General features: G+C 45.5%; 1 protein-coding gene across 1 annotated transcript in view; it reads right to left on the bottom strand.

The window, feature by feature from the left end:
* si:dkey-246i14.3 (ephrin A4) overlaps positions 1-13727 on the bottom strand; it is a 41334-nt gene that overhangs the window by 8021 nt on the left and 19586 nt on the right. Inside the window, exon 2 of the mRNA XM_054741168.2 lies at positions 5201-5499. Coding sequence (XP_054597143.1) covers positions 5201-5499 — 299 coding nt within the window. The remainder of the gene's footprint in view (positions 1-5200; positions 5500-13727) is intronic.

Genomic DNA, 13727 nt, shown 5'->3' with positions numbered 1-13727 from the left:
GATAATAATTAGATACTAATGAATAAACTCATTGTTTTTTACTGTTTAATATAATCATTACAACATGATCACTTGGTTCAATGTAAAGGTATCTTCATTACACGAAAAGGATTATTCTGCTTTGGGTATAATAATGATTAATTATAATGGTTATAAAGATGTGTTCAACAGAAGGTCAAGTCACCTAAAGGTTGGTTTATGCTTGACGCGTCCGCGAGGTCCGCACGGCTCCGCGCGGAAAAGTTGCGTCATTTTAACAACCACACCCCTCCACCGCGTCTCCGCACGGCCCAAGATTTCCGCAACGCGCACCTTGGAAAATTTCTAACCACGCGGACGGAAGGACGCGGAAAAACATGGCGGACCGGCAAGAACTAGTATGGCAGAGGTTCGTAAACACAGACGTTTGTATGATTCAGCTCTCAGAGATCACCGTGATCAACATGTAGTTAATAATTCGTGGAGAGAAATAGCTCGCACTGTCGGAAAAGACGAGGACGCTGTTAAAAATGCTGGAATTGCTGGAAATGCTGGAAAAATGCCATGTTGTAAACAGTCATTTCTAATTCTACTACAGTGTAGTGTTGGATGCATGCCGTAGAGCTCCATGCTGCCCCCTACAGTTTGGGAGAATATTGGCTCACCGCAGAGAAAAGCCGCATGAACCATAAACGCTGCGAGATGTGAAGCGCGTTCCATCTACGAGCCGCATCACCAAGCGGAAAGTGAATGCGTCAAGCATAAACCAAGCTTTATCCAGCCAACACACAGAGTTCAGATAAACAATAACTGCATCACGTTTTTTTGACGCATGAACAAGCTTTCTTCCGGAGAGAGAGTGGGAGTGGTTCTGAGAGAGTTTGGTAAGACTAACCATCACAGAGTTCACGTCCAGTTCGGAACAAGACGTCATCCTGAGGAGTCAGGGACGGCCGCCCTGAACCTCCGCCAAGCCGTTCTGTCATGCCGACAAGAACGGCTAAAGAACGAAAGAAACTAACGAACTAACGAAGACTCTACCAGAGTCATTGGTTTCTGAAGTTAAGTTAAATACGAGAACGTTCATCTGCCAAACGCTTCGTACACCGTGTACCCAGGACATCTCTGGACCGGACGATCGGACACTTGCGTCTCCTCTACCAGTCGAAGCGTCATCTGGGATGAAACCCATCCTCCTGATGTCCAGATCCACATCCTGTTTGGGTGCGGTAGAACACGACAGATGACGTTTGATGCCGTTTCTCTCAAAATAACTCAGTTATCCGCAAAACATCATTTTCACCCAGAACGCTTTCATTCTCTCTGAAAGGAACCTTCGGAGAACTTCGTTCACACATCCAAAACTCAACATTCTCATTTTTAGCTCCATTCAGTCACAGGTTTGTTTTAAATAAAGTTCAACATCAAAACTGTTAAAGATTGTCATTAAAATTGCCATCCATGAATTGTCATTTTATAATTGTCGTTTCAAATCCTTAGTTTAAAATTGTTGGTAATAACATGTCTTCATTTTTAAACTTGCCTCATTATTGAAACGAAACACAGAAAAGGGTTGCATTTCCATTTATCGAATGAAAAGAATCTTACTGAATCTTCTGTTTAATAAATAAACTTTTGCTATTAATTTAAGTATCTTAAATTAATGTTCACCCCATTACAATTGCATGTAGTAATATCTGAAACTCTGTAAAGATCAAATATTAGACACATTAGTTTTCGGTTTAAGAGTTTAATATGTGAAAAAACTTTTAATTGTGATTAAAAACGAAGAAAAGGGAAAGAGAAAATTAAAAGGAAGGAGGGAAATCCAGTAATATTCATTGTTTTTAGATTAAAGGTGTAGAACACTGAAAAATATGAAATGGGTCACTGAGTTTTCATGCAGGCAGAACATGAAACTAGTCTCCTACACCTATCTCCTGCATTACATTCATGGACTCACCCATCTGGACTCACGACGGGGAAGGCTGTTGTTGGTTTAGCTTCCAGGAAACAGCAGAGAACGTCTCAGCTAGTAGAGCTAACTGTTAGCATTAGCTGCTCCACCACACAGCAGAGCTCCTCCAGGCTTGTGTCATTTGTGGAGATAAAACATCAATGTAAATAGAGTCAGTGTCAGAGTCATGTTGCTGTTAGCCAATCAGAGGAGAGATGTCCAGATATCAGGAAATAAGACTAAAACCTGTCTGAAGCTCAGCTGGGATGTAGTTTCCTTCTAGTTCCTGAAACTGGTGCACCAGCGTCCAAAACGGTTGATTACCATCTACTTTTTAAAATTCATCCTCTTACATGTCAGCTGATTGTGTGCAACGTGTCTTCTGGACAATGTGTTTTTCAGATGCTGCACACAGAAATGATGACAGATGATCCATTAATGAGCCTGTTTGTGTCGGTTTGCATTTGCTGAGCTGGCGCTGCTCTCCGCTGAACGGCTCCACGTTAAAAGCAGCTGACTATCAGGGCATCTCAAGGTGTTTCCTGTTCACAGCGACCCAGACATGGAGGACGTGTCGGGGCAGGGCGTGGCGGGGACGTGGGTGGAAAGTGTCATGGAGGACGGAGCAGAGCTGAGCTCAGCCCCGACTGAACAAACGAACACCATTAGTGTTGCTAAGACTATTGTTCTGTTCTCCCAGGCTAACGCCATTATGCAGCGTCCCGGGCTGCAGGCCCGTTCTGAGCCCAGAGCCCAGAGCCCGACATTTGGACCAACTTTACGCCTAATCTTTGATGTGGACAAAACACACATAATCGCTCTGAGCCTGCTGCGGCCAGATCAGGAGGGGGGGTTGCGATCTATTGTTGCTTTTCCCACAAAAGACCACTGAGCATGTGTGTGTGTGTGTGTGTGTATGGGGGGGTCCACACTCTCTCATGCCTCCACAATGCTCCATTGTCCCCAAACCTCAACAGTAATTTATGTAAAGAGTCTTTCTCGTCCTTTCGAGTCAGCCATCCCTCTCGTCCATCGCTTTTGTTGTCCATTTGTCCCTCATCCCCTCTCGTCCTGTAGTGTCAGACCGGCTCCGTCTTCCAGGCTTCTATACCTGCCTGCTTTTTTCTCCCCCAGGGTTGTCCCGCACTGATCCCCACTTCTTCCTCCGGCATGTTTCCTTCCCTTCACCTCTGTTGACGCTCACATCTCTCATTCCCTGCCTTGCTGTCTCATGTGCTCCTCTTCCTGGTCTGACACCAAAAGTTTTAAAAACAAAACAAAAACTGCATCGTGTGTGTGTGTGTGTGTGTGTGTGTGTGTGTGTGTGTGTGTGTGTGTGTGTGTGTGTCCCTCCTCTTACTGAAATATAATATAAGTGAGGAGCACGGGGGGGTGTAATGGAGAAAGCATAACACATAGCACCCCACAGGTTTATTATTACTTATGAAATTAATGCCGTTTTGCATAAAATTGTAGAAAAACATTAATTGGAAAAGCAGCGGTTTGCCGACACCAGAGAACAAAATCACATAAAAAAGCCGGCTGTAAGGAGCCTGAAAGGAAAACGGACGGTATCACTTGAGAAGAAAGACTCTATGATGCTCATAAAATGACAAGATGAAGGTATTTGCATGATAAAAACACCCACTTTTCTGTCACATCAGCTTGTACCAACAGCTGAGCAACAAACCTCTCAGCCGTCAGCAGCAGAGCGGAAATGTTCTGAAACGACCCGTTAGTCGTTCCACTAAATATTTACAGCCGCAACTTTACGATCAGCTCACGACGACTACAGCTGATCATCACCAACAAACAGTTCAGGTCCTCAAATTTAAAAGGTTATGAATTCATTTCCTGCTGCCTCTTTGAACGACTCGATTTCGGACAAATACTTTAATCATAAAAAACTGATATGCTAACGGCTAGGGCCAAGATCAGAAGGGATTACTACCACCTTAAAAAACACTCTTTTATACTCCTTTATATCACTGCCGGTTTATCATTAAAAGTCATGTGTGTTGCTTGATCGTAGTAACATTAACAAAGTAATTACTATTATAATTAGTAATGCAACTACATATGTATTACTAATGTAACTAAATTACTAAAGTAACTACTAATATATTCATGTAAATACCTAATTGCAGGGCTGTGCAGTGGCGCAGTGGTTAGAGCTGTTGCCTTGCAGCAAGAAGGTCCTGGGTTCGCTTCCCAGCCTGGGATCTTTCTGCATGGAGTTAGCATGTTCTCCCTGTGCATGCGTGGGTTCTCTCCGGCTTCCTCCCACAGTCCAAAAACATGGCTGTTAGGTTGACTGGTCTGTCTTCCTTATGTGTGTGTGTGTGTGTGTGTGTGTGTGTGTGTGTGTGTGTGTGTGTGTGCGTGATTGTTTGTCCTGTGTGTCTCTGTGTTGCCCTGCGATGGACTGGCTCTCTGTCCAGGGTGTACCCTGCCTGATTGCCCGTTGACCGCTGGAGATAGGCACCAGGCACCAGGCACCAGCCCCCCCCCCCACCCCACCCCCCCGCGACCCTGAGTGGGCGAAGCAGGTTCAAATGAGTGGATGGATACCTAATTGCAAAAGTAACTACTAATATAATAATGTAACTACCTAATTGCTAAAGTAACTACTAATATTAATGTAACTACTTAATTACTAAAGTAAATACTAATATATTAATGTAACTACCTAATTACTAAAGTAACTACTAAGATGTTAATGTAACTACCTAATTACTTAAGTGACTACTGATATATTGATGTAACTACTTTACTACTAATGTAACTAATGTATTATAAATGTAACTACTAATATAGTAATGTAATTACCTAATCACTAAAGTAACTACTAATCTATTAATGTAACTACTTAACTACTAATGTAACTAATGTATTATAAATCTAACTACTAATATAGTAATGTAACTACTTAACTACTAAAGTAACTACTAATATATTAATGTCATTACCTTATTACTAAAGTAACTACTAGTATATTAACGTAACTACTTAACTACTAATATAATTACTTATCTACTGATGTAACTACTGATGTATTACCAATGTATATACTCTTGTAATACTAATATTACTATAGTAGTAAAGTAGTAAAAGTGGGTCATGCTTTTGCATTAACTGTGCAACAGTCAGCTTTTCTCTTGGACCCGGTCAGATTGGATCATTTGCTCGTCAGTCTGTCACAATTAAACTGTACTGAACTTCTCGACCCTCCTCCACCTCCACCCACAGCTCCATCCTACTCACAGCTGTAGTAGTAGTGTCTTCCTGGCAGAAACTCAAACCCCAGTGAGAAGGGGGTGAACCTTTGGATCTTCTCAGAGAAGCGCACCGGTCCAAATGGAGCAAAGGGCGTGTTACACTCCCACCTCTTGATGGCCCCTTTGGTCTCCACACAGCCTTTGAAGGACTCTTCGCCCACCAGGTAGAGGGCCAGGGACTCCGGCTGCTCTGGAACGGGGGCCCCCGTGGCCAAATAGTGGGGACAGTAGACGTCCAGGTAATCATTGAGATTCATTTGGATGGATAGATCTCCTGCTGTTAACCTGGAAGGAAGAGTGACAGGAACTTTAATTATTCAAGAGACAATTACTGACAAACACCAGAACAAAGTGATTAAACACAACGAGCGCCTGGAGGAGCCCGATGGACGGGTCATCAATAACGCAATTACTGCTGGTGATGAAAAAGTTTGAGCAAGTCTTCATGGATCACAACTTCCATTTTGCTCTGAGAGCAAAAGGAGGGAGCCTTGTGGAGCGACAACGATGCTTCATATGCTAATGAACACCGCAGAGAGGAGACGAGTGTAAAATAAACTCCACTCCCTCTGCTTTTCACCTACTGCTGCACAACCCAGGCGCAAACCCAAGAAAACGTGCACGTGCACACACAGCAGCGCCGGTCGAGCTCGGCTGGCTTTTGGCATGACAACAACTTTGGACAAGACGGCATCATTAGAACAGAAGAGCTGTATAACGCATGGCGTCTCTCTCAGACGGAGGATTCCGACTTGCCGTCAGCTGGAGTAGAAAGAGTTATCCATGTATGAAGTAAAGAGAAGAAAGAAGTAAACACGATGACACGGAGAACTTGTGGGGAGAGCAAAACGAAACGTTTTAGGAGAAACATGTTTGAGATGAGAAACAAACGTGAGAAAGTGAAAACTAAAGGAAAAAGTTGGATGAATAAGTGAACAACGTGGAGTAAAAAGGAAAGAGAGTGTTTTAATTAGTGACCTCGGAGAGTCCGAGAGCAGACGCACAGAGAGGAGGACGGCGGAGCGAAGGAGGAGAGGAGACGGACTTTAATTGGGCTCCGCTTCTCACAGAGCAGCGAGAGGGAAGAGTGAGGAGCAGAATGTGGCTCAGGCCCATCAGAGGGAGTCTTTATCCAGGGGCGACAGACCGGAGGAGAGAGGAAAAGGCTGCTGAGACTCAGCCAAGAGGAACATGGGAGGGGAAGAGAGGTGGAGGTGGTGGTGCGCAGCAGATCAGTCTCAAGTTAAGTAGGCAAAGAAGAGACCAAAGAAATAAATAGCAGGAAAAATGAGAGAAAGAGGAGGAGGAGGAGGAGAGCAGATCAAAACAGAAATGGAGAGACACGACAGGAAGCAGGAGTCTGTGATGGTCCAGCAAATCTGCAGAGTAGATCAAAGATGGATGGAGCGATGCGTGGAGGCATGGGGGGGGGGGGGGGGGGGGGAACCACGACTTCAAAATATTAAAATATTAAAGCCTAGCATGAAGGAACACGCCTAACGAGTCAGATCAAGTCATTCAGCACTTGGAGACCATCACCATCAGCTGTTACCATGCGGGGCTTCAGCCCAGTAGCAGCTCTAGCTAATGTCCATTAGCTGTGGCGGCCATCTTGGATGTTAATCAGATCCAGATAACGGTCACACACACACACACACACACACGTGCACACACACACACGTGCACACACACACACGTGCACACACACACACACACGTGCACACACACACACACACACACACACGTGCACACACACACGTACACACACACACACACACACACACACACACACACGTGCACACACACACACACACGTGCACACACACACACACACACACACACGTGCACACACACACGTACACACACACACACACACACGTGCACACACACGTGCACACACACACACGTGCACACACACACACACACACACACACACACACACACACACACACACACACGTGCACACACACACACACACGTGCACACACACACACACACACACACACACACACGTGCACACACACACGTACACACACACACACACACACGTGCACACACACGTGCACACACACACACGTGCACACACACACACACACACACACACACACACACACACACACGCACACACACACACACACACACACTCTAGCTTTCTGCGAGAGGTAATAATGACTCAAACAGACCTCGCTGCTCACCGACACTGTAGCTGTGACGCTGCGCAGTGGAGTGTGTGTTTCTTGGTGAGATCGCGCAGAAGAGTGAAGGTGTTTGTTGGAGACGGCGGTGAGACCCTGAAGAGGAGGCTGCTTCCTGCTCAACAGAGCTGGAACTGATGATCCATCAAATGGACAGGACTTCATCGATCAGGACACAAACGCACACCCTCTCATGATCAATATCCCAGCTCTCAGTGTGTGTGTGTGTGTGTGTGTGTGTGTGTGTGAGTGTGTGCTGCCATGAACAATGTCTCCATTACCTGTGAGCACTAATTACAGCAGAAAAAGTGTTCGGGTTGCCCTGAAGCCTGTGAGAACACACTGTGGTGCACAAACACGGTCCTTTTCTCCTCCACCGCCACCTGTGGTGCTTTTAAAACACCGCTGGAGCGGAGCGGCGGTTCCCGTTGAAGAGTGCGAGCGTGCATTCAATAACAGACTCATGCTGCTTCAATATGCTGCACTCCCAGCTACAGATGTCACTCACCTGAAGACTCCAAAAAACACATACTCCAACTCCTCCCTCGTCTCTCCCCCACTTCGGATGACACACACTCATCCCCCATCTGCTGCTTTCAGAGCACATCCTGCACTACCTGACCCCTCACCTCCCACAAACCCCCTCCCCTCAGACTGTGCCGTATGCACACCAGCAATTACAGAGTTAGTGCGTTGTACCAATGTCAAACTGTCATCCCTCTTTTCCCTTCCCCTTCCTCCTCTTCGGCCCTGGTAGGCTTGGGTATGCCCTAATTACACCCAGCATCCTCCCCTCCTGCCAGACACAGAGCAGCAGAGCGGTGACAGCAGAGGGGCACCATGGGAGCACTGAGAAGCTGTGTGTGTGTGTGTGGGTGTGTGTGTGTGCTGGAGCAGCCCATCGGCGGATGCATCAAACTCTACGGTTGGTCCACTTTGCTGGAGTGGAGGGTGAATACCAGAAATCACATGCAAACATCCGAGGAACAGGCCTATAAAAACAGCACTTATCCTTTAATAATAACAGAAAACCGAGCCACTTAGCGTCACCGACACCCTGCAGACATGTTGATGTGTTTACACGGGGGCACGCACTCGCAGCTCTAATGAAATGCAGGGGGTTAACTGTGCCCGAGACCTTTGATCCTTTAATATGAGAGAATACTTAAAAGGAGTAATAATCTCCAAACAGCCTCAGGAATACAGATTAGCCCCCGACTGCACGCTGCAGCTGGATGCTACATATCCTGAATACACAGGGACACTTAGCAAACGTAGCGTAGTGGATAAAAATACCATGCTACAATAAAGATGCTAATATATGATTACACACTTTATGCATCCCCAGCGACTACATGAAATGTATACGGTGTGTAGATAACACACACCTTCATGCTAGACCTTCAGTGACTGGCGGGGGGCTGAAATGCTTGGTTGGCGCTCGGTTGTTTTGTGGTTCATCGCGGCAGGGGCGCTCTGCTGAACGGGCACAGCGCTCCGTGGTCACACTGCCTCGGCTGGATTAACGACAGCAGGACGCAGTTACACACCCACCGTGGGGGCTCTTCAGGGACAGCACTGGCGATACGGGTGGAGCTACGACTTGTGAAATGTTGTTTTAGGGCTTAAAAGGAGTGACGATTGCCACCCAGCAGAGGATGAGGTGAGCTCTCAGTGAATAGAACACAACAGACACAACACCTAACCCGAACCTACTTCCTGTTCTGCCCTGGGTCCAACCCTAACCCGAACCCTTGGGCAATACAAATGGAGTTTTGGTGCAAAAGGCGGAAAGTGCTATGCTAAGGTAAGGCCCAGTTCACACTGGAAGATTTTGAAAGCGTCCCAAGATTTTCTAAAGAAGTGAGAACTTGCGGGTGGCGTTAAAAAAAACGTTGCACTCACGAACTTTCCTGGGTTAGACGGGAATTTTCCGAAACCTCTCGATATCCAGTGTGACTTTGGAGTAAACGATCATGTCGGAGGAGGAGGATTTGGATTCTCGTCTCTCCGTGAGATCGTCTTCAACACCAACACAATTATCACTGAGCTCAACGTTTGCAGCAGCAGAACATCCCGTCAAAATCTAGTCTCTGGCTTTTTAGTAAGTTTCACGGGTTCCGACTGGAACTGAAAACAAGGGCGCCCCCAAGGGGTGGCCAGGGGTGGCCATGGCCACCCCTAGAAAAGTCAGCGTTAATAAATCATATTAATGTTCAGTCAAACCCTATATTGTTCTTGTTTATTCAAGAAATAATTGTAAAACTAAATAAAAATAATTAATAAGCAAAGAAATAATCTGAAAAATATTAATAAATACATATGTTTCCGCTGCTCACGATTTAAAAAAAAGTTTTTATCTCCAGTTTTTTTGTGTCAACACAGCAACGGGTGAATTAACCTAAAAAATTTTAATTTTAAATAAAATTTGGAATAACATTTTAAATAACTGAAATGTATTTTTCTGAAATGTTTGTGTTTGTAAAATTTAAGTTAAATGTTTTGGATACGTACTGTTTTTAAAAAAAATAAAAACGAATAAAGGAGCAATGCAGCACATCGCTACAAGCTAAACTCTCCCAGAGTTACCACAAGGACCAATTTGGTGTGTCGACCCAAAAATTTATTTGGCCCCATCTGGCCACCCCCATCAACATTTTCTGGAGGCGCCCCTGCCTGAAAATGGTTGCGAAACAATTTCAAACATTATTGCATCTCATCTAGAGGACACACGCTAGCATTAGCATTAGCCACACGCTCACGTTTCACCTGGAACATCAGCAGGTCGGTGCAGGATTACTAAAGGCTTCGCAGCTGGAGCTGCTAAATGAAATTCTCAGTTTTAAGGAACAAATATATCAAGGCTGATATGCAAAAGCATTTTCATAAAAATAAAATGTCCCTTTGTCCGATTATAGCTGAGATTATAACTCATTAACTCATAACAGGTTTAGTACTAAACACCAGAGGAGAGACTGCAGCACGGCGAACGTCATCAACGGTCAAATAAGACGGTTTCAATGTAAAACACCTATTTTACACTTTTATATCAATATGAAATATAGAGAATTTCAACTTCTAACGTTAAACAGGAATTTTACTAAATGTTTGTAACAAACAGAAGTCATTAGGTTTTGATTCATCACCAGATTTTTAGCTCCTGAATGAGAACTGAACGTTTTCTTCTCCTGAAACCTTTTTTCTGCAGCATCATTGCAAATTTAGCAGAATAAGAAATGGTTCATATTTTTATTATTAATTGTAGATTTTTTTATCCACTGAATGATTATGTTTATTTTATTTTTTTACAGATGTAGCGGAAACAAACCAATTAGACGGCTCTGTTAAAGGAATAAGTGAAACCAACATGAATAAAAACACAAACTGAGCTCCTTCATTACGAGTTCACCTGCAAACGCTCTAGAAAACCCTCTCAGCCATGAAAACTAACGACACACAGCAGGGCTAGAAAACTCATTTGATTTCTTTTTCACTTTAGATTTTTGTTTCAAGACATCTCTAAACGCCGTTATTATTTTGTCACTTTCCACGTTAGCGCCGTTCAGCTGGATTCCTGTTTGCCCGCGAGTCGGTGAGGAGATCCGAAGAGGAAACTTCCTCCTCCGTGGGTTCATCGAGTTCCTGACATGCTCTCAGACACGTTCCAGCTCGTCTGCGGGGCTGCTTCCGTCAGGACAGTAGCAATGCCGTTCAGCAGCAAGCTCACCTTTCAGCAGGAACGTTGCACATGATTCCAGAAGCTTCACCGGGATCCCGCTCAAAGGTCCTCGGTGGATGCAGGCTTCCTGTATTTAGTCTGAGTTTATAGTTAAAATGCACAACTGCAAACTAGAATACCTCTTATTGAAAACAGTAATATTCGTTAACAGATTCGCAGTCAGTAAAATATTTAATTCTAATTTGTAACATTTGCTTAGCGTAGCTGTGATGGTCCACCCTGTCACAACAACCCATCGGTCTGAACGGCTTCATCCTCAGGGACACGTCGCAAGGACAAAAATCATTTCATGCATTCACTCCTAGAGACAACTTGGTATCCAGTAAACCCATCACGCATGCTTCTGGACTATGGGATGAAACCGGAATACCCGGAGAAAACCATCGCATGCATGGGGAGAGCATGCAACTCCATGCAGGAAGGCTGCACAGGTGGGATTCAAACCAGCAACATTCTTGATGTGAGGGAACAATGCTAACATCTGCACGTCGTCCCCATGAGAATAATATAAATATAACAACAATAAACATCTAAACTGGGACACCGCTTCTGTTCCAGTTGAGACACAAAAGATTTCCAGACATTAAAGACCAAGTTCACTTGGTATATCAACACGTCTGCAGTGGTCTCTGGGGTTAGGGATAAATAAACGTCTTGTGAGTTGATCTGTGAGGAGAAAAAGCTCTGGCGCTCCTTTTTCAGGATCTAGAAGTGAGCCAGATCAGAGGTGAGCAGCACGAGTCAGTGACTTGATGCAACCTCATTCAAGCCTATGCTGCCGAGAGCCCACCTGGAGCGGGTACTGCATGCTTATGTAATTTCTAGGCTTGATTACTGCAGCTCTCTTGTGTCAGCCATCACTGCGTCGCCTACAGGTTGTGCAGAACAGCACAGCCAGGTTCCTGACTTGGATCAGGAAACTGGACCACATCAGTCCGGTTCTGGCCTCCCTGCACTGGCTTCCGGTCTGTTATCGTTCACACTTTAAACTCCTCGTCTTTGTTTATCATTTCTTCCAGGGTGGTGGTCCCCCCTATCTAGCCACGCTCCTGAACAGACATCCCCATCACGCGCTCTGCGCTCCTCTGACCAAGGCCTGCTCGCTGTCCCTCGTTCTAGGTGTCGTACTCGCGGGGACCGGGCTTTCTCAGTCCTAGCACCGTCACTCTGGAACCAGCTGCCACCCTCAGTTAGGCTGTCCCCATCTCTGCCAGCCTTTAAGAGTCGCCTAAAAACCCACCTCCTCCGCTTGGCGTTCCCTGAACATGTTTGAATTTGGCCCTCTTTTATGTTGATTTTATTTCCCTGTTTTCATCGGTCTCTCTATCTCTTGTTTTACCCGTTTGTCTTCTACTAGAATGTTTTAACTTTTTTTGTAATATTTGAATTGCTTTTATTTTTGACTTATTCATCATATTTAACTTTTCTCATGTACCGTGTTCAGCGCCTTGGGCTTCCCGACAGGGTGGCGGAAGGCGCTTTATAAATAAAGCTTTGATTGATTGATTGATTGAACCTGCTTGGTTCCTTATATAGGAAACCATTTCTGATTGGCTTAATGAACTGACCTGTATTGGAATGTTTACTGCGTGAAGTGCCATGAGACAACTCTTGTCGTGATTTGGCGCTTTATAAATAAACTTGACTCGAAGACGACACGGTTTGGAGTCTTATTTCCTGATAATTGGACGTGTTAATGTTCATTAATGGAATGTTAGTGACAGGGTGACGTAGACCTGCCAGGCAAGAGTTTCACCGTCTGTTTTCCATCAGAAGCTGACGCAGGAGATGGGTGTAGGAGACTATTTTCATGCTCAGCCTGCATGAAACACTCGAGTGACCGAACGGTTTCCCGGTGAACTTGGTCTTTAAATATTCCTCCTTGCTGCAGGTAAGATGAGACGAGAGCAGAGGAGGAAGTGAAGGCGACCGCAGCTTAACATCTTTTTTATGATCGGAACAAAAACCCAAACTGACGCTGCCCGAGCCGGTGAATGAACGCAGACCTGTTGTGGGAACGGCTTCGTTATTCATCCTGAAATAAGTGACGGAAAGTGAGAGGAAACTTGTTTCCAGAAGAGCCTGAAGAGAGAAAGTGAAGAGGTTCACTGGAGAGAGAACGGTGTTTCCTGGAGGTCTACAACGCTCCTCCCTGCTCCTCCCCGCTCCTCCCTGCTCCTCCCCGCTCCTCCCTGCTCCTCCCTGCTCCTCCCCGCTCCTCCCTGCTCCTCCCTGCTCCTCCACAGGCTACCGGCGTTCAGAGGAAAGACTCCACACTTTTCCATGACTTCACAAGCCTGGAACCTTTTTTGTGTGCCATTTCCTCTCTTCTACACTCCCTCTCCACAAGTACAATAACAAAGACCCCCCCCCCCCATGCACCTAGCTGCACCCCCCATGCCCACACAAAGCTACACTGTGTCCCGACTACAAATCTCTGTGTTGTATCTATCGTGATTCATACTCCCCTCAGTGCACATAAACAAGGATGTTGCCCCCCATCTATGACCATCTGTGTCCCCCCCACCATCTCGCCTTCCCAGCTGGCTCCAAAATCCCGTTTTCCAAGCCCCCCCCCC

This window comes from Nothobranchius furzeri, chromosome 5, assembly GCF_043380555.1.
Source record: "Nothobranchius furzeri strain GRZ-AD chromosome 5, NfurGRZ-RIMD1, whole genome shotgun sequence".
Classification (NCBI taxonomy): domain Eukaryota; kingdom Metazoa; phylum Chordata; class Actinopteri; order Cyprinodontiformes; family Nothobranchiidae; genus Nothobranchius; species Nothobranchius furzeri.
Note: the sequence above shows the minus strand (reverse complement) of the source record. Positions and strands in the feature narration are given on the sequence as shown.